Source organism: Phasianus colchicus, chromosome 2, assembly GCF_987193195.1.
Source record: "Phasianus colchicus chromosome 2, bPhaCol1.hap1.1, whole genome shotgun sequence".
NCBI classification, from domain to species: Eukaryota; Metazoa; Chordata; class Aves; order Galliformes; family Phasianidae; genus Phasianus; species Phasianus colchicus.
This window is the reverse complement of record NC_143437.1, coordinates 59,355,759-59,378,918: the sequence shown is the minus strand read 5'-3', so window position 1 is coordinate 59,378,918 and position 23,160 is coordinate 59,355,759. Positions and strand designations below refer to the sequence as shown.

General features: G+C 37.2%; 1 protein-coding gene and 1 long non-coding RNA gene across 5 annotated transcripts; one reads left to right on the top strand and one right to left on the bottom strand.

The window, feature by feature from the left end:
* Positions 1-779: 779 nt before the first annotated feature.
* Positions 780-13,506, bottom strand: LOC149919056 (uncharacterized). Of its 3 annotated transcripts, none has more exons than XR_016464377.1 (4): positions 13,216-13,506; positions 7,730-7,858; positions 6,226-6,450; positions 780-4,534 (listed from the first exon to the last, which is right to left on the bottom strand). It is a non-coding gene; the product is annotated as an uncharacterized LOC149919056 (long non-coding RNA). The 3 variants fall into 3 exon arrangements; XR_016464378.1 differs by lacking the exon at positions 780-4,534 and adding an exon at positions 5,204-5,351; XR_016464376.1 differs by lacking the exon at positions 780-4,534 and having other exon boundaries at positions 5,204-6,450; positions 13,216-13,490.
* A 48-nt stretch (positions 13,507-13,554) lies between these two features.
* CENPW (centromere protein W) lies at positions 13,555-22,308 on the top strand. Of its 2 annotated transcripts, none has more exons than XM_031610917.2 (3): positions 13,555-13,753; positions 17,821-17,934; positions 22,246-22,308. In XM_031610917.2, exons 1-3 carry the CDS (start codon positions 13,664-13,666, stop codon positions 22,267-22,269), a joined length of 228 nt encoding a protein of 75 aa, XP_031466777.1. In that variant the 5' UTR covers positions 13,555-13,663; the 3' UTR covers positions 22,270-22,308. The 2 variants fall into 2 exon arrangements, with proteins under 2 accessions (XP_031466777.1, XP_031466776.1); XM_031610916.2 differs by lacking the exon at positions 22,246-22,308 and adding an exon at positions 20,116-21,154.
* Positions 22,309-23,160: the final 852 nt, after the last annotated feature.

The window sequence follows — 23,160 nt, the reverse complement described above, 5'->3', positions numbered from 1 at the left end:
ACAGAAGCTGAACACATCAAGCAGCTACCCACATTGAGTTCCCGTAAGAGAAAATTGATTTCCAAAGTGTATTCCCTCTGGCTGTTAACACTGAAGAAGAGTGAGTAATAAAATTTTTGCTTCTTCATCTTGGATAGAGGCTGTGCATGTACTTGCTTTCACTGAAATGTTTTCTCTCTGGTATTAAAATTGTTTTGTGAGTTTTGGGAACTATACCAGATAATGTGAAATAAAGATCCGTATTTTTTTGGTATCATTTTCTCTCTGTGTCTTTCATAACATTAGAAATAGTCACACAGATTCTAGTAAATATATTAAATAATAAAATAGATGAAAATTAGTAACAGGAAAGCCTTCTGGATCTAGTTGGACTTTGTGGCATGTCTGTTATTTAAGTGGTTTTGCAGTTTGTGGTATAGTCCTACTTTTGAATGTGGAGCCTACAGCTTCAGAGTGAGACAACTGTTCTGTAATATAGCAGTCAGTTCACCAGTGACTAAACACACCGGTATTTGGATGTGTATTTTGTTAACATTTTGAAAAATATCAGTGCACCACAGTTACCTAAGTTATTACTTACAGATGCGTCATGCTACATGAATACAATACAGAAGACTCTCCTCTATCTGTGGATCAACAATTTATCATACATTCAGAGATAAGTGGAAATGAGGACCACAGCCTTTGAAAATTTTTCAAGCTGACTAAATTTCTCTCTTAAAGTACATTGAGTGTTATCTTGGGATTTATACTACCACTAATGTTTCAGTGCCTGAATGCTGAAAAATCACTGACTTTGCTGAAATGGTTATTTACAGTGCATTATAAAATAGTATGATTAGATGGAATTGTTAATTCAGAATGCTCTGTGGCTGGAATCTATTATCAGACACTCTTGAGATGCCTATCAGAAGGGTTATCACTTTACTATTACAACACACACATACAGAAAAGTGTTTTGACTGCTAACCACAGAAGGGGTTAGAACAAACCCACAGAATATTAAGTCTTCTGGATATTGGTACCAAATAAAAACATCAGGCTTTCAAAACTGTATTTTTTCTGCCTTAGTTTAGACTCTTCTTTATTCATATGCCCATCTTTAAATACATCTCTGTTAAATCTGCAGCTACATCATATAGTAGAGCTATTCTAACTTGCAGTACAGAGCCCAGGGAAATCTCACTTGTCTTTATCTATACACCACAGTGTAGAAAACCCCACAATTACCAGGAATGTAACAGGGCTATCATAGCTGTTTTATTTGTGTTGTGATAATGCCTACAGACTGAGAAATCATTATAGTCTGGTCTAGCCAAATAGAATAACATGACAATCCCTTCTCAAAAGGGTTTAATCACCCAGTTAAAGCACTGAGTTAATCAGTGTGTTGAAAGCAGTGATGATAGTAAGGGAAAAATAGGATTGTGTGGTTTCTTATCATAGGCATTTTATATATATGTATAACTCAGAAATAAAAAAGCTAAGAGAGATGAATAATTCTCTGAGTGGGACAATAGGTTGATGTCTTCAGGGCTTTCATAAGAAAGGTATATTATCAATTACTTATGACTGCCTGAGAGAGAAGGGACAGAATGATTTGGACCTTTGCAGAAAACACTCCTTTCCCACACTTCTTCAGTAGAATTTCTGTTGCTTGGATCTCTTCAGATGTGTCTACATTGGCCCAAACTGTACACATCCCTCTGACCTCATGTCTGTGAAAACAAGGCCAGTCTTAGGTTACTCTTTTATCAGATAATTCAGTAAACTTATTTTTTATGTGGAACAGTTGATCTCTCAAGACACCTAAGGAACCCAGAAGGACCGCCTCAACGAGAGACAAGAGAGACCAAATTCCTCACTTCCCCAGTCTTAAATCAATCCTTATGGACGTCATTTTGTAGTTTCTTACTGCCTTACTAGTCCAGGGAGACAACTCTGAGGGAGAGTTTGTTTGCGATGAGCATGGGTAGATATTACTGATAGAGAAACAGCATCTTGGAAAACCGGACTACTGTGAGACTGAGCAAGCACTTTGATCTCAGCTTGTCAAATAGCGTTCATCTTTTGCAAACTGAACACATTATTTTAGTTTCCCATTTTACAATTAGACAACATTTTCTTAAGACCATTATTCAAATCTTCCTCTGAGCTGTGAATTAAAGGTAATGCAAAGGTAAGATCCATTTCACAACTCCCAGTGAAGGGAAGATTTCTGGACATGAAAGGAACTGGCCTCACATTTTTGGCTAGAGACTCCTGAAACCAGATGGTACACATTTTGTACCTAAGCTTATTCAGCGTTTACTGCTGGCTGCTATATTAATCCTGGCAGCTGCTTGGAAACCTCCTATCCCCCTGAAAATTAACACCTGGTTTCAGAAATACTGAAGTACGAGTGATGGAAAAACTATCCAGCCATATGAAGAAGGACACTCTTGATGTGCTCTTAACACCAGATATGGTCTTAACAGCTGTGCTTATAACTCTGGGGTCCCCACACTGCTTATTTTGAAGGTGTGGGCACCCAAGTGTCAGGCACTAACTTAAATTTACAGAACTTCACAAATTTTTGTTTTGAACTAATCATCTATGTTTGACTGATAAAGTATGCCATTCAGTTAATACTCCAGAGAGCTTAAGCTCCACAATAAATCCACTTTTTAATTTAGTTTGCAAAATTCAACCTGGTCAAAATCATGTTTAAAACACACCTTCACACTACAATTCAACATTTTAGACAAGCTGGGTGGTAGGAAAACATGTTTTTTCTTCATAGCTGCAATTGTTCTTCCATGTATTGATACAGAGGTTAGTGTTTGGCTCCTGTTTGCAGGAGAAGACATTCACATTCCTGAGATGCACTCAGGCACGCTGTTTTACAGAAATGTAGCTGGGCTGTACACGATATCAATTCAGAAGGTGGAGAATGGTTCAGTTTTGTTGCACTTATTTACAACAATGCCTTTCCTGTACTCTTGTTCTTGAACTCCAGTGAACTGTGTTTTCAATTTTGGCTTTGACATGTGGATGATTGCTCGTATTCAGTCCATGCTTTTCTTGCCAGACATCTTACTGATCTCTGAAATAAGTGGACAACTACTCATGAAGCTATCGGGGAGTCCTTTTTTTAACATTTTTGTGCTTTATTTGACAGTCAGTGGAAGGAGACACCTTGTAAAAGACAGGCTGCATTTACTGAACATATTACACAGCTAAGGTATTGGTTTACAAAGATAATGCTGAGGCTCCAACTGATCCTACACAATTCAGAAAAAGATTTTGATTCTTTTGCAGGTTGCAGCTTTTATTTAAGTAGCAGAAAAGACTGGGTTTATTTCAAACACTAATTCTGTTAAAAAGAAATGCAAGATAGGAATGCATATTAAACTTATTAAACTAATACCTCAGTAACTTTTGAGGATATTGCCTTATAGAACTGTATCACCTGAAATGTTCCTGTCTGTGAGACATCAAATTAGACCTTGTGTTTTGGTGCACAGTACTTGTGGTATTAGTGCATGTATATGGTACCACAGATTTATGATATGCCAGAATAAAGGTAAAGCTGCATAAAACCGCATTAATCATCTACTTATGTACATAGCAATTCATATCCTCTATGGGAGATGAATCTGACTGAGCCTTTTTCTTTGTGTAATATAGGACACTCATGTTTTGCAGACTTCAGACCATCAGAGAAATGCTAGAACTGGAATTCTAGGATCAAATATTCCCAGAGAGGAGAACTTCCAAACCTGGTTTTTTACTTGTATGAAGAAGTGCTCATGGGCCCAGAATGCAGAAGTACTCATGTAATTGCTAAATTCAGCTTTATATATGGAACAGAGGAATAGAATTGAAATCAAAACTCTGGATCCAGACACTGCTGGTAGAGAAATTCAGACCTTTTGCACATGTATTTATATGCATACAACATATTCTCCCATGAATTTATGCTCAGATTGTAAGGTATTTACTTGAAGCTTCAATTTTGTTACTAAACTATTGCACTCTCATTTCCTGTAAGAGTTAGACATTGTCAGACTTGGAAATGAAACTGTTTCATGGAAGATTTAATACATTTCTATCCTGTGCATGCCCAGTGACATCAAACAATTCTAAGTGAAGGACAGTAGGACTCTGCTTAAAAACTGTGAACAATTTAGTTCCACGGTTGACCCCATCTAAAGCAAACCATGGCATAATAACAAATGGAAAAAAAAAAACAAACCAACAACAAAAAAACTGTTATCAATGGATAAGCACAGTTTAGTACCACACTGTTAACCAAACTAACTGTCCATCATTTAGTGGACTAGACTGTATCTCCATGCAACTACTATTTTCTCTTCTGTATGATACCTTTGTGTATAGTGAACATTTGCTCCAGGATAAAGATTTTTATCATTTCCTTCTTACATTCTGGGACTGAAGACTGCATTCCCCAGCTCCCAGAAGCCTGTTGCAGACATCAGGCTGTTCAGCATGCGGATACTGACTTTCAACTCTTCCTGGTGAAATGATGCTGCTGTAGCAAACAGAGCAAGATTCAGGACAAGCAAGAAAAGGTACAAGAAGTAGATCTTGTAGGTCAGTGATATCGATAATTCCCAAGCACAGAGGAGACCTCTCTGCTAGACTCTGTCCTGGCCCATTGGAGCAAGAAATAAACTCGGACAGTTAAGCCTGTTTATTTTAGACATGCAACTTCTTATTTAGGAATTTTAGCCTCCTGACAAATGTTACTGCATCCATGCAATCACTACTGCATTGTTTCATGGCTGCATGTGCACCAACACTGCCATGCAATAGCAGTAAATACTCAGCTGTGGCATGAGGCAACAAGTACTCTGTCAGTCAGCTTCTGGACACGATCCAGAGAATGGCTGGACCCCAACAGTCAGGACTGACTAGGTCATCTGTTTTTTTTCAGGTGGAAGAGAGGTTAGCCATAGCTGACACAGTTGCTCTCAAAACTGGCAACCAGGCCCAATATTACATTCCTTAGCACAGGTCTAGCCAATCAGATCAAAAAGGGGAGTCACACCTTGGAATAAACAAGAAGCCTCTGTTGTTTGGGTCTGCTAAAGGCAGCTGACTGATAAATCCAGAACAGATGCAAAATAAAATAAAATAAAATAAAATGAAATAAAATAAAATAAAATAAAATAAAATAAAATAAAATAAAATAAAATAAAATAGTAAAAGCTATTTCAAATTATCCTCTATACTTACAATCATAAAGGAAAACTGTATAGAATTGAACTGTACATCAACATACTGATGTCAGTGACCTCTTTTATAAAACACAAGTATTGCAGGACCATGCCTCAGGACTCCTGTAGCTAAGGGTAAAAGGAGATTTGTCACCCACACATAAAACTCACAAGTGTAAGAATTGTGACAGAATGTAATTATTAATTTAGTTTGAAAAGAAAGGTCAATTTACTTTGTTGTTAAAAAAAAAAAAAAAAGGTAAAATTAAGATGTAATCCTGGCAATTACAGAAATTGATGAGATTTCTGAGTTCACTAGGCTACTAAATTAGATTAATCTTCTCAAAATATGTTGCACTGAAATATCTAATGTCTATGCATTTATGAACATGTGTTCTGTGGTATAATTTTGTTTAATCTTCAGAGGCCTCTCAGAGGCCTCTAAATTTAATCTTAGGCAAACTGGCAAAGTTTCGCCTGTCTAAAGAATGCCAAAAAAAAGCCCTAAAAAGGGATTGCTAGGATCAGAATTACTTGTTGTTTCCAGCTGCTTTGTTCTGCACTGGTATTGTAAAGATGCCGTAAATTCAGCTTAATTGGAGAGTTAAGCTAGGTTTACAGCTATTTTACTTATTTGAAGAAGTGCAAAACAGCTGAACATTCCAGTGAGTAAGGGCCTTCATCTGAATGACATTTACATTAGAAAAATTTCAAAAAAACAGCATCTAGTCCAAGCTTCCCATATTCTTGTACAAGTCTAATTTTTTTCTCTTTCTCCTTACGGTTCTCTTCCAGGACACTTTTCTCTTGTATTTGCATTATGACTCATTCTGTGCATTAGTTTTGTTATAATTGTATCTGTGATGATGCAAGAGGTGTGAATTTCTGCATGAAAAAGACCTTTCTTAGCTTTGTGGTAGTTAAGTTAGGCTATGTATCTACTCAGGTAGATAGCCTGCTGTGCTTCAGTGTACATTTGTGTTGTAACAATATGCTCACGCACCAGTATGAGTAGATGAAGAAAACTCAATATGGCTTCTTTTCTCTTCAGACAATATGGTTATTCTTATGCTAAGGCTCCAGTGCAGTTTTTTTCAGCAGGGAGCAGTGTCTTGCCTCTCTGCGAGGTAGCAGCTACAGCTGCTGTCTTTTAATTTTATTAACCTGCAGCATTACACTTCACTGTTTTCTTTTGTGTCAAGCACTGTTTGAAGAAGGTATACTTGTTCTGTAAGAGAAGAAAAAGCCTGCATCAGCAGTGGATTATTTACAAAACTGTGGTCAGTTACATTTATTTAAGCATTGTTTACTGGTGTTACATGAAGTATATACAATATCTTTCACTCCAATTAATCAAATTTGAATTTGCAAATGTTATCAAATGATTCTAAGCTAATAGAAGATTTTTTTGCTCAAAAGATAATTTATGATTGAAGGCTCTTTCTATACACCTTATAGCAGGATATATAGAAAAACACAAACACTGCATTCCCAAGACCAGAAATTGCAGCTAACTAGCTGAAAGAGAAAATGATTTAGTAATTCCTATAATTCAACATATTATCTGATGATGTATTTTCTCTTCCTCGGGTATGCTTATAGGAGCAGTAAACTTTCAAAATTTATCTTTTTCATTTAGATTTTTTAAAAAAGAACTGATTCTTAATACTAATCTGGAATAGCTGGTGAGTTTTTCTTTTTTTTTTTTTCGGGGGGAGGGTATATTTTATGCTTATTGCTGTTTAGAAATGAGATTGTGCATTTGAAAAAGGGATGGTACAGAATTTTATTCAGGAAGATTTCAGGGCACTCAAAGATAACATGAGTGTTTCTATAACAAAAGAAACTAAAGAGTAATTCTGTCTTTCTCCAGGGAGTTTATTCTTTAGTATTCCAGAATTGGTATTGAAATTTTCAATCCCTTATTTCCCCAAAAATAAAAAAATAGTTGTGTTCTACCCATCCCATCTTTGATACATCATATTTGATTACTAATTTATTAACATAATTTAGAAGGCTGATGATTTTATGTCTGCTTGTTAAAGAAGGTAGATCACTGATGGATGAACTTTTTTGTGATAGACTGGTTTGACGTCTTATACAGCTTCATTCTCAGTTGGCTTTCCTCTACGCAGTAAACAAAACCTCTTCAATTCCAAAATCTGCATTGAAAACGTATATTCAGATTTCAATCTACTTTGAATTATTCATATTTTATTTGAAACTTTCTTTTTTAAACTCCTTTATTGTTAATGATGATAAAAGGTAGGAAAAAAAAAAATGATTCCCACCACTCTCATTGACTGCATAGTACATAACTATTTTGTGCACTAATGACCACTTCTATTGTTTTTTAAAGTTATTTCATGTGCTTGGAAGTCAATAGTCAAATTTTTGCTTTGCTGTCATCACTAGTCTTTCTTCTACCATGTTCACATACAATGATACTGCTGTAAATTTGCTTCTGGCACACAAAGTAGGATTTAAATAATTAGCAATCAACTCACCTTATGTGAAACCTAACTGATCTGTCACTCCATCAGTCCTCTTTGAAGTTAGTTTGCTGTAATCCATCATTAGGGGCATTGGGGCAAATCAACTGGCAGGTAGGCATCCCACTGGTTATCACTGACTGTCTATAGATTTAAAAAAATATTTAACTGTATTTATGTCTTTGTTTAGATATACGTTGTGATGAGTTGCTAACTGGCTTTAATGTTGACAAATATGTGTATACCTTTGTGTTAATATGTATATACCCTTGTGTTATGTATATACCTTTGTGTGACATGTATATACCTTTGTGTTACGGCATTCACAAGACAAGCATGCAGTCCCAAGCCAGAAATGGGCATTTTTCATTTCACAGTCTTCATGATCTGTTCCTGAATTACTTAAGGGTTTATGAGGAGAGGATGAGTGGCAATTAGAAACACAAATGAACAGCTATTTTATTTGGTGCAGGAATTGACATCTCAAATTGGGATCACGTGTTTTCCTCTAAATTCAAGGCAAGATAATTGATAGAAAGATGTACAGCAAAGCAGGCCTTTCTGTAGTATATCATTCCGCATGTACTCTGAGAGAGTAAATAACCTGAAGGAAATCAAGAAAAAAGTAGGAAAAACCTATTGTGTATCAGACTTTGAGAGGTTTCTTTCAGACTGAAAAAAAAATCTCAATGGAGAAAAACATGGTCCTTGTGGGAGGTGAATGTTAACATATTTTCTAGGGAGGCTGAAATACATAGTTATCCTTCATGAGAAAAACAGTGTGAAGAAAAAAATACCTTCTCATGATCAACACTTCCAATCTATCCTTCCTGATAAAGTTGGCAGTTGAATAGTATGTATCTGTATATTAATCTTTCTTTCAATTCTACATTGATACTACACATTACCATTCATCATATTATGTTAATTTGATCTGCTTTCAGTAAAGTGACAAATCAGGATATGTCATTAACTTTTTCTGCTCTCCTCTGTTTATCATGTGTGTGTATAAAATAATTTTTTTGGAGGCAGATAACAGGTATTTTGTGGAATGTTGTTTAGGTCTGTGAAAGTTTCTCAGACGAGGCGTTCTTTTTCTTAGCAAGTCTGGATTAGCTGATCCAATTAGAGGTGGCTGAAGATCCCTCTGGACTGCATGTAGCCTTGGAAGATGGTAATATCACTCCTAGAATTTGAATGACTGACATGGAATTGAATGGGTCTGCCTCAGTAAATATAGGACCATAACATAAATAATCCAAAAATCTAAAAATGACACAACAAAAGTTACAGGAATGCAAAGTGAGTACCTGACAAAATTTATTTATTTATATTATTTACTCAGTGTTATGAATTCCACTGGAAAAAATCAGAAGTAAACAACTTTCTCTTACAGAATTAAATGGAAATAAGCATTGTTGTATACACCTATATAAACCTATATGTGCATCAATGTGATCCTACATTAAATTACTTTAAAATTGTGTAAATGTTATACATTTTTTTTTAATAGCAAGTATGTAATATCTCTACAAGTGAGTGACTACTGAGCTGCCATATATATGCCCTTACTGATTTTATGAATGCAGTTCCAACTGTTATGACAGGCTGAGGGACAGTCTCTTGCCTGTACAGAAGTCAACTGATGTTAGGCAGGCAGGCTCAGCACAGCCTTCAGAGATCTGATATACACAATATCCTGAAAAATTGAAGCTTAAATTGTAAAACCTAAAATCAGCAAATAGCGTGAATTTCAAATACAATTTATAGCATTGTGCCTTTCTGACTTTTCACTCTTAACACCAGTCCTGAAAATAGATGAAATAAGGCAGAACAAAAAAGAGAGCTTTCTCTTTGAACTATTAGTACTTACCATTGCAATCAAATTACTGACATATTATTGATTGTAATAGCCACAAGAGAAAAGTTTCTTGTCAAAGTTGCCATTTCCACCTTCTTTTACTAGTAGGAGATGTGCATAAGTTCCATGGAGGAGAGAAAAACACAATTTACTCCTCTGAATTCTCTTTTTCTGTTTCTCTACAGACTTCAACCACACCCGAATTATCCTACACTCACAAGAAAGAATACACAGCTGTAATAGGAGACTCAGCATGCATGCCTCCAACAACTAAGATCAAGCCTATCAACTACATTATAGAAGAGTTTACTTTTGCTGAATTGTTATGTTCTGTTTTAGAGGTATCTTTTCATCACTGAAGAACACATCAAAAGATTTTAGGCTTTGACATTCTTATCCAGGATATGTTTCACAGTCTTTCATCAGCCACTGAAACTGGATTAGCACCAAAAAATTTTTAACACACACTGTATGTGCAGAGAAGAGACCAAGAGACCTTTGGCTTACAAAGAATCTATAAAATGTGATTATTAATTTCAAGGTATCACACATTTAAAATAGAGCTCTTCAGCATTCTTTATAACTAAAATAATGAACTGATGAAGAGCTGATGAAGAGCCTGCCTGAAGAGAATGTCAGAATCCACAAATACAATAACTCACTTAACAACAGAGATGGACTCATAAAAACTTCAGAACAGAAACGAAACCCTGATTTTCAATTTAATTTCCAAACACTACACTTGCTTCAATTTACAATGTATTAGAGGAGTGGGTAAAATTAGTCTTTAAAATTCTCCATTCCATTACAGAAATTGAAAATAAAATGTTTACTGCTATGTAGTTCAGTAGTGATGGATGCACGCTAGGCCTCTTCTTAGTATGTACTGGGCTGTTTTCAAGAAATGCACATAATCTGGAAGCAAAGCTGACAAAACTATGTTACTGAAATTGCTTTGATTCAAACACTGCAAAGGCTGTTTGTTTACTTGAGGAAGTCAGAGCTGGATGGTGGAGTTTTAACTACTAAATTTTCCAGTTCTCATCATCAGTATTAGATGGTGTTTTTAGTTCTAAAACACAGTTAAATATTCCTGGAAAACTCGGACGATCCTGTGCTGCAGCTGAAACACAAAACACATCCAGCTCACAAAATGAGCTACTCTGTGTTTAAAAATTACGATTTTTGAAAAGTGAAATCTCTAAAATTCTTGAAATATTGTTTGTTGAAATTCTCTGAAATATTTATTTGAAAATAACTTTGCTGCATGTAGAAAATGGTTGGAAAACTGCTATAATTTTGAAATAGAAATACATTCAAGTGTATCTATACTGCACACAATTGCCTTTTATGAGAAGGCTGTAAGAGCATGACAAAATTAACAATTTCAATGTTTCAAGAATTAATTTGAAATACATTTTGCAAGGTTCTTTTAGCTATTTAGGTATTTTTTTTCATTACAGCATTACATCGGAACATTAAAGATTCTACCAGAAAGGTGAAAAAGGAAAACAGTTGTGCAAAATCAGAATATAATGTGAATTTATGGTTGCTCTGTGATTCACTGTAATGCATTATTAATCCATATGTTAGTACAAATAAAATATTTTGAAAATTGTGATTTTTATGGAATGTAGTTTAATTTGTAAAATCATTTTGTTCATAGCAATGAATATGTAATGTTTTCTTATACTACATTTTTCCTGTATTTATCTATTAAAAAATCATATTTACAAAAATATTTATGGAAAAATGAAATAAAGTAAAATACATATTGAAAGAGAAATTTTAGCTATAGGAATTCATGTTCACTCAGTAGACCAGAACCTATAATGTGTTATTTTTCCACTGGACCTCTGTTCTCAATTGCTTGCAGTAATTAATATCATAAATTTTTCAAACTGTGAAAAGAAAGAAAATTCAGTACATGGGTAGATTTGAGGCAGCACTCTAAATTATTATTTTCTATAGATAAAACCAAAGAATGGTCATTAGAAATAGAAAATTGTCAGAACCAACACAGGTCTATTAGACTTAATAAGAGATTTCATTATTTAGTCAATATTCAGTCATTATTCAGTCAATATTATCCAAACAGCAAACACATGACTGGAGATGCAGTTACAATTGTTGATTCTCAGTGTTATTTTACGCAAGTCACTTCCGAGTTTCAAATCTGTATAGCATATTTTAATAGCTTTATACTTACAGTGGAGTTCTGCAACTCATACAGTTTGTAAAATGATTGCCCGCACCAGTTTCCTACTGACAGTACAAGACTGCAAGGCCCAATTCTCAGCTCAGTAAGGTCTCGTGAACTACTGTAAATTTGAATTTGTTGACGTGCTGAATTATTGTCGATCCTGATGCAAGTTTCTATGTGTAGAATGTATGAAACACAGTGTACGGCCCTATGGAGCTCTGAGTCATATGCATTTAGTTAAGTGGCAAAACAAATGTTTACTTCTGTCAGTGCTGCTGAGCCAGTAACTGTGATTATTATTAAACTGCAGGAAAGAAAGAAAGAAAAAAGCTATGTTTTAGTGCTTATCCATTTACAGAAAAAATATGAGACCCCCATTTTAGGCTCTGTGTTGTTGATGATTAATGACCAGTGACAGTCAGAGCTGAAAGAACAAAGCATGATTTTCAAATACCCAACACAGTATGAAGAACTGGCAGATCTTAAATTCCCTCCTGCTGTCAGATATCATACTTTTACTTGGACCACATTTTGTGCAAAATTAACTAAAATACAGAATCATGCAGATCTAATAGTATACTTTAATGAAACCAGCTCGTCTCTAGGCGCTGATAATTTTGATATATTAAAATGAAGGTAATACATTTATTTCATTGATTTAACGTTTAAATTTGCAAACATCTCATAGGCCAAAGAAAACAAAACAAAAAAAACTAATAAATATGCTGAAAAGCTCCATACCTCAGTATGAAATCCTGACCCTTTCTCCAACTAAGTACACAGAGTCCAAATGCAGTGAGAATGCCAAGCTACAGGGGCCCCTCGGTGGGGAAACCTGTATTCAGTCAGCAGCATCCGTCCGCCGAAAGAGACGTGCGGGGACGGATGTGAGAGAGGGGTGTCACTTTAAAGTGGTGGCTGCTTCGAGAATGAGTGTGTCTATGTTTGTAGGGTTAGATTTGGGTACGGCATTTTGGCCAGGTGTTTGTACAGAGCAGGACCACCTCACTGGGCTCAGTTCTGTGCAGGCTTACAGTGCTAACTCAGCCCCAGGACTTGCAGCATACACAGGCTGCACTCTCTGGCGTCACATCCCCCAGCAATGTGACGCAGGGCAATGGTGTAGGGAACACAGGTGTTGTACAGCTCCCTCCACTTCTGCAGCAAATAAACTCAATTGCAGGTGTAAAATGCTTGCTTAAAACCCACGGGTGTGGGCCCAAGGCTTTGTTAGGAGGCCTGATGCTGGCACCTGTGGCACATTTCCTCTGTTCTGGGGACCTTCTGCACATGGTGGCAGCCAGCTTTCAAGGCCAGGTAAAGGCGGTCAAGAGATGGCCGCGTTCCTTTCTTTCTCACTGCTTAGAAAGGCCAGGGTGGAGATTTTGGTAAGGTGTTCAATCAGTGCTTTCGCAACTAAGCTTTCAACCAGCTTACAAGGGAAGCAGCTTGCACTGCAGCTTCTTGAGTAGCAAAGGACCGCCACAACGCCCAGCCGACCCGTGTGACCCCATCGCGGGGTCCGGATTCTTCTCGCACGATCCGGACGGCGACGTGCAAGCCGACAACTACCGGCTTCGGGACCCGAGAGCCTACGTCTCCAGCCGTGGCTGGGGAAGGGACAGAGCACACAGCGACGGCGCGGTGCCGCTCAGGACAGAAGCGCCTTCCGCCTCCCCCTAATTCCGACGGCGGAGCGGTTGCCGGGGCAACGCGCGAGCGGCGCAGGGCAGCCCCGCCCCGGGCGCGGCGCAGAGCTCGGCCGTTGGGAAGTGCGTCACGGCGGGAGCGCGCCTGCGCCAGGGCGGCGGATTCGAACGGCGGCGGGCGGCGCTGAGCCCTGTCACGGCAGCACAAGGAGAAGGAGAACGGGGAGGAAAAGAGGATGAGGCGCACGGCGCCCCGCAGCACTTTGCGGAAGATTATAAAGAAGCACAAGCCTCACTTACGCCTGGCGGCCAACACCGACTTGCTGGTGAGGCGGGCGTCCGGCTGTTGCGGGGGGGTCGGAGGTAGGATCCGCCCGCTCCGTAACGGCAGCCCCGGGGGTCGTCGTTGCGGCGGGGATCGGTGGTGCTTCTGGCTGCGTCTGTTCCTGGTTGGAGTCCTGTGGGAAGGGCGATCCCGAAGCAGAGCGGCCTGGGCTGGTGGGGTGTGCGTGCTCGAACGGTGGGAGCTGTGGAGAGTGATGGGATGACAGGCGAGAGCTACGAGCTGAGAGGAAGCAGGTTTGGTGGGACGAGGAGCTTAGGGACTCGGGGACAGGGTTATGTGTGAACGGCTGTGTCACTCCACAAGTATGCACTGCTGTTCCCAGAGTTTGCCGTATATAGATTGGGAAATAGGAGTCTGCTGTAAGTAACATGCAGAAGTTTGTTGATGCGGAGTGGTTTTGGTGAGCAGGTAGTATTCGGCAGAAGTGTCATTAATGAGTTGCTAAGCTCGTCAGCACATCTTGAAACAGTGTTTATTTGGGAGGCCATCTCCAATGTAAAACTAAGGAGAGGAATGTCTTTTTCATCATCTAATGAGAACAAGTGTTGGGATCCTACCCGTGGGCTAAAAGTATCCCCTGAAAAGGTGTAGGGGGTAACAGAGCCTTAAGGAGCAGCTCAAAAAAAGCTGACCCACAACGTTCTGACCTGCAGTGACAGATTTGTCACAGGGTTTGTGTTGCTGGAATAATGCCCAACTGTACAAAAGAACCTGACCTTTGGAGAGCCAAAGGTAGCTGTGGTAGCTGCAGGGGGAAAGAACTCTCTCCATAAAAATATTTTTTTGAAGCGATTTAATTGCCTGACTCAGTTTGACTGTAATGTGTTTATTGTTTTTAGCCGTGTGAGGTTCTCAAGGCAGTAATGCATATTGTACGTTTGTATGATTTGAATTATGACTTATCTGAACTACATATTTCATATGAATAAAAGCTGTCTTGCAGAATCCTGAAGATTGGTGGCTGGCTATGTGAAGCTCGAAGGAGATATACCAAATAACATATCTCTATGCATATAATTAGATTAATATGGTGCTGACATGACAGCATTTACATATGAATGTAAACAGTACCTATTTTTCTAATTTGCATATTAACAGAATGTATCTTCCTATTGCTGTTGCTATCTGTATGGTATTTTGTGGACTAAGGACCTCAGCTCTCTCTACTCATGCTCAGAACCATTTAAAGCTTATTCAGTGGGATGCAGTAAAAACTAAACAAACTTGCACAATCATTAATAAATTCTTGGCAGTCATTGTTAATACTTGGTCTGTGTTTCCATCGTCACGTGTTTCCTTGGCTTCAAGGAAGCAAGGCTGACTGAAAAGGGGTAAGTGGGCATCCCTCACAAATTTCAGCCATTGATTCCTATCTTTGCCTCTACTGGCAGTAGTATTTTTTGGGCTACAAATGCAGTCAGTGAACTGAATTGACTGAAACTAATGACCAACAACAATGCGACCTAGCTTAAAATATGACTGTGTGAATACTCTTTCCTACACAAAGGATGAGATTAGAACAAGTTTTCATGGTATGGTGGAAGTTTAGAACATGTCTTCTGGTGATGTTGAAGTAAATATGAGGCTTGTCTTTTTTATTTTACCCTTTCCTGAACAGGGATTTTCAGAGGTGCTGATTGAGCATGGTAGTCAACCAGGCACATGGCTAACATTTCATTCTTTTTTTTTTTTTCTTCCCTATGAATAAATAAACAAAACTCCAGCGGTGTTGATCTAGCTTTTTTTTATTAAAACAAAACAAAAAAACAGTTTAGCTTCTGTATTTAGAGAAGTAACAGGTTTTGAGTGCAGGTGTTTTTTTTAAGCTTTTCTCTGTTCTCTACAAATCTTGTAAGATTGATCTGACTGCACGTTTCATGTACTAGTTGTTTTAATGAGATGAAGCTCTGAGCAAGCTTTTTGTGTCTTCTGCAGGAAAACAGAGAGAGCAGAGAGACTTGGCTATTTCATTTCCAGGACTGTTTTCCTGAATGATGCCAGCTTTGTTTGAATCCATTGTGGTACTAAACCAGTCTATGTTTTTCCTACATAATTGATTATGTAATAATTGATTATTTTTTTTCTGACTCTTACGTGATTATTTGTCTTCAGTTAACTAGTGGAATCTTCAATGATTAGTCTTTCAAACTCGTTAGGAGCAATCATAATACAAATGTTTTTGTTACATTTCTAAATTGAGTCTCTTCTTTCCCCTTTCAGAGCTCTTTTTGAATTCTGAAGCTTCACCAGAACCTATTTTCTAAGTAACAACATCTTCCTCTGTTTTACTGAAGGAATATGACAGTATATTTGAAGTGATAAAAATAATGTTGAGGTTTCTCCAACATGTTTAGAAATCAGTTACTTCCCTTTTTGAAATTAATAGGTAAAGGCTCAGATTCGAATGTTACCTACTCCTACCCAGCTGTTGCAGATAAGCTGTGCAAACTTTGTTCTAGCTTGAAATAATAGAAGAAAAGCAGAAACTCAACTGCTTGCTTTTTGCTACAAATGCAGGTTTGTACTTACATTGCAGAAGAGCTTGAGCTATAGCACTGAGTGACCACTTTTGTCTTTGTGATCGGCGTGGAGTCTGATGAGTATTGAAGGCAAAATATTTTCTAAGAAATTGTTCGCAAGTTGTATCGTCAACAGAAAATGAGGGAGCTTGCCCTCATCAGTAGTTTGTTAGTCCTGGCAAACAGTGTCTCAGCATGAAGAAAAGAAGTATGGAAAGATTTTGTTCCCCCTTCTCCCCTGGGCTGTTCCTTGGAATCTGACCTCTATGTAAATGAGTCTAATAATGAGATTTATAATGTTTGATACTTAGTGTCACTGCAGATATATATATATTTTTTTCCCCTGAGCTAACTTTTTCATGAGGAACTTATTCATAAGTTTAAAGCTGCTTTGATATTTTGCAAAGTGAACCTGCCTGGCCATCTGCTTTGTGTAGTAGTTGCTTCCAAATACAAAACTATAAATATATCTATTGCAAAATGTCATTCTTTTAGTTCAGTAGACTTAGAAAAGAATTGTTTGTCATCTGAGTATTAAAACACCTCTTACAACAGATTTTCTGCTCCGAACACACACTGCCAAACTATTTCCTATGAACTCCAAATTGTAGCTTGTTGTTTGGTCTAGAAAGATATGATGGCAGAGCAAGGATGTCACTCAAATTCATATACATAATTGCTATGTTCCAGTAACGTTTTTGAGCTCTTGATTGAAGAAATACTTTGTGTGCTGTACAAAACAATGTTAACGTTTGAAGGTTTCATTGACAATAGGTGCTATTTCCTGTTTTCAATGTTGGACTGTTAAAATGCTTCATTTAAGGCCTGTATAATGCTAGGTGTTTGTATTATAGGCTACGCAAAGGTGTTTTTAATAATAACTTTGTGGTTTTTTTTGGCTGCTGGAATTCTCATCCTGAAACAGAGCAGGATTATGTATCAAACTGGAATCACGTAGAAAGGTTAAATGATGAGCTGGGAATAAATGGATGGAGCCTCCTGACAATGACGTGTTAGTGTGCTAGAGAAATTCATGTCAGTGCTCCCTTACACTGGAAAAAGGCAGAAGTTCTTGAACTTGTCTGTGGGGTGGCTGGTGATGAGGCCGGAATGGATTTGCTGTTCATTAACAGTCTGGCTGGTTTAGTCACTGGAAGCTGATTAGAGCTACTAGTGCACAAAAAGGCTTCTGATTCTGCAACTGATCTATTGGTTTACAATCTAAAAAAAAAAAAAAAAAAAAAAAAAGCCCTGCTAATATAAACCAAATCTTATTTCTGTTAGATGTCTCTGTGACCTCCTCTAAAGCACTCTTTAGAATTTAACAAGTCTTGTATTAAGGAATTTCATGAGCATCTATTAAGATGATAGATTGAATAGAGTGAAACTTTGTTTTCCTGAGAGGACTCTTCAAGAACTTGGAAGCAATTGAATATAGGAATTCTGACTCAAACAGTGAACCTCTAACAAAACAATGTCTATGAGCAGTTTGAATCCTTCCTGATTTTTTTTTTCTCTTCTTTTAAAGGTACATCTGAGCTTCTTGTTGTTTCTCCATCGGTTAGCAGAAGAAGCCAGGACAAATGCTTTTGAGAACAAAAGTAAAGTAATTAAACCTGAGCATACTATAGCTGCAGCAAAGGTAATAAGGCATTTCGAGTATTTTCATTTTCTGTTCAATGTAAAATATATTACAACAGCATATGCATAAGTTTTCTGAGTGTTAATGTTTTTAACTATAATCCAAAGCTTGTAAAAATGTCACCAAGACATCAAATGAACTTGCCAATACATATAGTCTTATTTTAATGAAATTATTCTATGTTTAAACTCATATTGCAATATGAGAGTATGTCCTTGCTGAAGTCTACTGACACATTTGTGGGCTGAAAGCTACGTGGTTGTGGCTGGCAGAGCACTGGCAAATGCTTTGTGTTATAAGACTGTTTAGTCCTATAGTCCCTGCCACTTTGACAGTAAACACCTTTATTCTGGATGGGTGGTAAGAGTTCGCATCTGCCTATGAACTGCTGTGACTAACACAAGTAAAACTTGTTGCTACTTGATGTCATAGCTTTTGGGTGGTGTGAGATGAGTCTGAACTTTATGGAACTGGAACAAGTTCCAAAGTTGGAGGGTCTTTATTTCAGATGAATTTCAAATTAATATCTTAACTGAAATTAGGTAAATTAAGCTTCATGGAGCAAGCGGAGAAGAGTTCAAATCTGCATCTTCAATTTTTACCTTAGTCTGAAAGAGATTTTAAGTGGGTTCTTGTAGCCCTGTGCTGATGTTGTTTGAGCAAACAAAGTTTGTGTGATGTTGTACCCTACAAGGGAAGAACTATGAGAAGATTAGGATATGAATTAATATGTGGGTTCAGCATAAATACTGCTGTGTGAATGTGCATGAAGGAGGAACTATCTATGTTACAGAACAGTTCTATGTACGTGTAGAATAAGGCAAAGTCTTCTCTCCCTAGAAAGAATTAATGTCAAAGCATGCCTGAAATCCAGTTGTATTTTGCAGCTCACTTCACTTGGAGAGATATGTCTGCTTTAAAATTATAGAATGGCTTTCTTTGGAACGGACCTGGAGAAGGACCTGGGGATTGTATGGTGCCCTGGGCAGCCTGGTCTAGCATTAAATAAGGAGGTTGGTGGCCCTGCATGTGGCAGGGGGGTTGGAGATTCATGATCCTTAAGGTCCCTTCCAACCCTGGCCATTCTGTGATTCAGTGGACCTTAAAGACCACCCAATTCCAACTCCCTGTCATGGACAGTACTCCAACCACAGATCAGGCTGCCCATGGCCCCATCCAGCCTTTCCTTGAATGCCTCCAGGGACGGGGCACCCACAGCTTCTCTGGGCAACCTGTGCCACTGTTTCACCACTTTGAATAAAAAATTTCTTCCTAAAATCTAACCTAAATCTTCTTTGTCTGGGTTTTCTGAAGGAACGTGGTCTAATGTACTGAGTTATTTGTTCAGCCGCCTTCTGCTGCTGTGCAAACTAGAAGAGTAACACTCAGTGGCATCTGATATCTTGGTCCTGTGGCTTCTGTTTATCTTCAGTCTTTCTTTCCTCTAGCAAAATGTTTAGTTTGATAGTTTCTGTTACTATAGTAACAAAAATATATACAGAATGTATAGGGTAGCCAAGTTAATGTTGCAGTTGGAATCTTATGCATTTGTAATTTCTTTTTAACTGCAATCTTAATGTTATTTGAACATTTCTTGCTCCATTTATATATGTTTTTTTAAGATGAGAAGAAAGGAAAAACTGCCTGTATTTTAATAATGTTAACACTTAAATGGTCCCACTTGGGCTTTGAAGTTCATTTTTCAACTTAAACTCCAAACCAAAAAATGTCCTTCCAAGGGTCTGGGCGCCCTTAATATAGGAAGAAGTAAGGCACTGCAAACAAAAACTGAGCGTAATAGCTGTATAATTTCAAATTCTAGTTTTTTCTTTTTGTGTAGGTCTAATGGGATAAGAGCGTCAAGGAATATGCCGAGGACTTGAGAGTGCTATTGATACTTCTTGGCATTGAATTTATTAAAAAAAAAAAAAAGCCATTTATTTTTTACAGTTCTTGGTTATGAGTTTTAATATTTTCTGATATGGCATATTTATATATGTTTTTCCTTTATTCCTATTATTTTCCATAGACTTCTACCCTTAGTCATTGTACTCTTGGAAACAGATTGCTTGGCTAGAAAAACCACTGATCTGAATATCTTAGTATTGTTTTGGAGCTTATTGCTGCATGGATTATAATGTAGATACAAGCAATTATAAATATACCTTTCTCTTTTTGCAGGTTATTTTAAAGAAAAGCAGAGGCTAGAGGAGAAAAAAAAAAAAAGCAGAGACTAGTAAACAGCAATGGAATTTCCAATCATTTTTCTGTGTTTTCTTACTAACTTAAGATCCTGTGAGCCAACTTTGCACCTGTGAAAGCATTTAGTCTTATTTATGTCCATCTCCTGACTCCAAGTATCTTACTTCTGCTTTTGAAAAATACATGCATGCACACACACACTAACGTTTTCATACACTTGATAAAAATTTTTAGAATGTATCACTTACAGACAATAACGATTAGTGATAGTGTAATTTAAGATTTGCTACACTTCATTTCTCCCGTAATAATGGAAGGATCCCTACTGTTCTCATTCTTTAAGTACGTGTAATTTATCATTAAAAGTGTGAAACTTTTTAAGAAGAACAGCAGTAAGGATAGAGATTTCACTAATTCCATTATGCAAATTCAGAGTAGATTTACTAGATAGGCGAAATCTTGGCTTTCAAAATAAGTGTTGTAGAAGCTAGTATGCTAAATACTTTGGCTTTGATCTGTTTATAAATGTCTGAATGGTTTTAAATGACTGAAAAGTAGATTAACACTTCCATGTTGTGGAGTAAGAATGCATATTTTATGTTTAGAAATCACGCTCTGAACTGTTAATCTGATCTGTTTTTTGATGTGGTGTATGAAACAAGTTTGTGGCCTCTAATTCAGTTGCTGTGAACAGACACATGTTGGAAGCAGGGAGGAATATCAGGCACAGCTGATGTTTTGAAGTCATCTTCACTTTTGTACAGGGTCTAAGTTGGCCTCATGCTTGAACTACTTCTTTTACCACTTTTGGAATGTCATTCTAACTTGTCAGAACTCTGGAAATGTATGTTACATAAAATCTTGAATTCAAATCTGTCCTTTAAATACTTTTAGTTTATCTTTTAATAAAGTTATCGTTGGATCTAGCTATTTGAGTTGATATTACTGTTTTATGGAATCTATAGATAATAGGCACAGTGAGATATTTTCAAAATAAAGATTATTTTTGTACCAGTATGCGTTGAGTCATTTGTTTGACACATTATGGAATATATTCTAGAAAACCAGCAAAAAAGGATTGTATTTTGTAAGGGTTTTTTTGTAATCTAAGGAACCTGTAGTGATGTCAGATCTTCAGATTTTGTATTGTCCATGAATTTGGTAATCCTGCACAATCTGCAAAATGTCCTTTTACAATGTGCAGAAAGAAAGGATGCTAGATCCTTGTTTTTCTCTTATTTTTTCATAAGTATTTTAGTTGCATATCTTGTACAACTATATACATTTACTCACTGGAGAGGTCTGAGTTCTATGTCCTGCTTTTTTTGAATCTTGTTTGGATAGACTGCTTAACATTCTTTTTTGATTTGCAGCTAATAAAGATTCAGTGAGGGCTTAATGCATTCTCATTCCCAAGTAGTAAATGGATGGTCAGCTACCATTGGTGAAGGGAGGCAAGGATTGAAACCAGGCATTCATTTGTTGTTTTTTTGTTTGTTTGTTTGAATATCTTACAGGATTTTTTGGGCTGTATTCATAGCTTAGAAGATGTTGTGTTTGTTTATTTTTTTTCTTTTTAGAGGAAAGGGATGTTTTCTTATAAGCCCTGAGAAGTGCATGTTAGAGTGTGTCAAAACTAGATTGCCACTATTTTGTGAACGTTTTGTCATAGCTGAAACAGGCAGTTATTCAGCTTCCTCTCTTAAATGTTTATTGAAAATTAAGGTGGTTGATATGCGATTCATGATCCTTGAGGTCCCTTCCAACCCTGGCCATTCTGTGAATATTCACTATAAGGTTACTTATAATTACTTATATTCATACTTGGCAGCTCTTGTGTGCCCCTTTGTACACGCATAATCTCTTCATTTTTGAGTATAAACTCATCACAGCAGTATTGCATAAATACCCACAACACTTCAATTATTATAGCATTGGTGGATGTACTAAGGTAATTTCCTCAGTCAGTGAGTCTATAATAAAGACAGATGGCTAAGGACAAAGTATAAAAAGATGTAGCTTTAGAAAACATTGTTTTAAAACTAGATTTGCAGTACAAGCTTAATGATGTTGGGTTTTGTAATTTGAGTTCCTGTGTGGTTTCTCTAGGAGGAAGAAGAGAAGGATTACTGAGGGAAGAGCTATGCTGATGCATGAATAGGGCCTCTTCTACTTAATGGTTTTGATAAAACCTTCAGAAATGTAGATTGAGATTTCTCTATTGAATTTTCTTCGGTTGCAAAGGTAGGATTCAAGAGGTTTGGGGAAGGAGAAATAATGGGTATTCAGACAACGATTGTGAGTCTTCATTTCCTCAGGAAAGCAGCACAGAAGACTTAAAAGTTAAAGGTATACTGAGCAGTTACTCGGTCTTCCCATTCTCTCATTCTCTTTACAGTTTTTGCAGGTGTTGTTCTGTTTCACATACTTTTCCACACCTCTACTGTGACTGTCAACATAAGGGAGAAGAAGCAATAATGAAATGGAAGAATTTGACAAAAGTACTTCTAGTGGCCCTTGTCTTGTATTTCGTATTATAGAGTAGCTAATGTTAGTCTCTTACCCAGTGGATGCAAGTCAATAAGGCACTATATACAAGTCACCTGATTATTGTACTTAAAACTACAAAATATAGGTGTGAATATTATGAATGGTGTATTAGTGAATAGTGGAGAGGTCTAGCTGTTCAACTCTTAACAGAATACAGCAGCAATATGTGAGCCTCTACACTTTTGAGGCAGGGCTCAAATAATCACCTTTCTACGTGAATCCAAACTTAGACTGGAACTTAGCTGTTTTGATTCAGCAAATTAATGCAGGTACTAGAGAGGACATTTATGTCTTGCAGCTTTGTTCTTTCAAGTGGAGAAAATGTATGATTATTAGAATATTAAATTCTAAAGTACAAGTAATAAATATTCTCTGGCTATAAGGATACAATAAAGGGGATAAAAACTCAACACAGAAATATGTGTGAAGAAAATACTTTTTCTAGCCATAAGGTGGAGATAGAGCAAAAACTGC

What these genes read in the sequence shown, in the direction of transcription:
- CENPW (XM_031610916.2), top strand. Translation starts at nt 13,664, where the DNA reads ATGAGGCGCACGGCGCCCCGCAGCACTTTGCGGAAGATTATAAAGAAG. An exon ending in CGGCCAACACCGACTTGCTG is followed by an intron (nt 13,754 to 17,820) that starts GTGAGGCGGGCG and finishes CTTCTTTTAAAG; the next exon opens with GTACATCTGAGCTTCTTGTT. An exon ending in ATACTATAGCTGCAGCAAAG is followed by an intron (nt 17,935 to 20,115) that starts GTAATAAGGCAT and finishes CTCTTTTTGCAG; the next exon opens with GTTATTTTAAAGAAAAGCAG.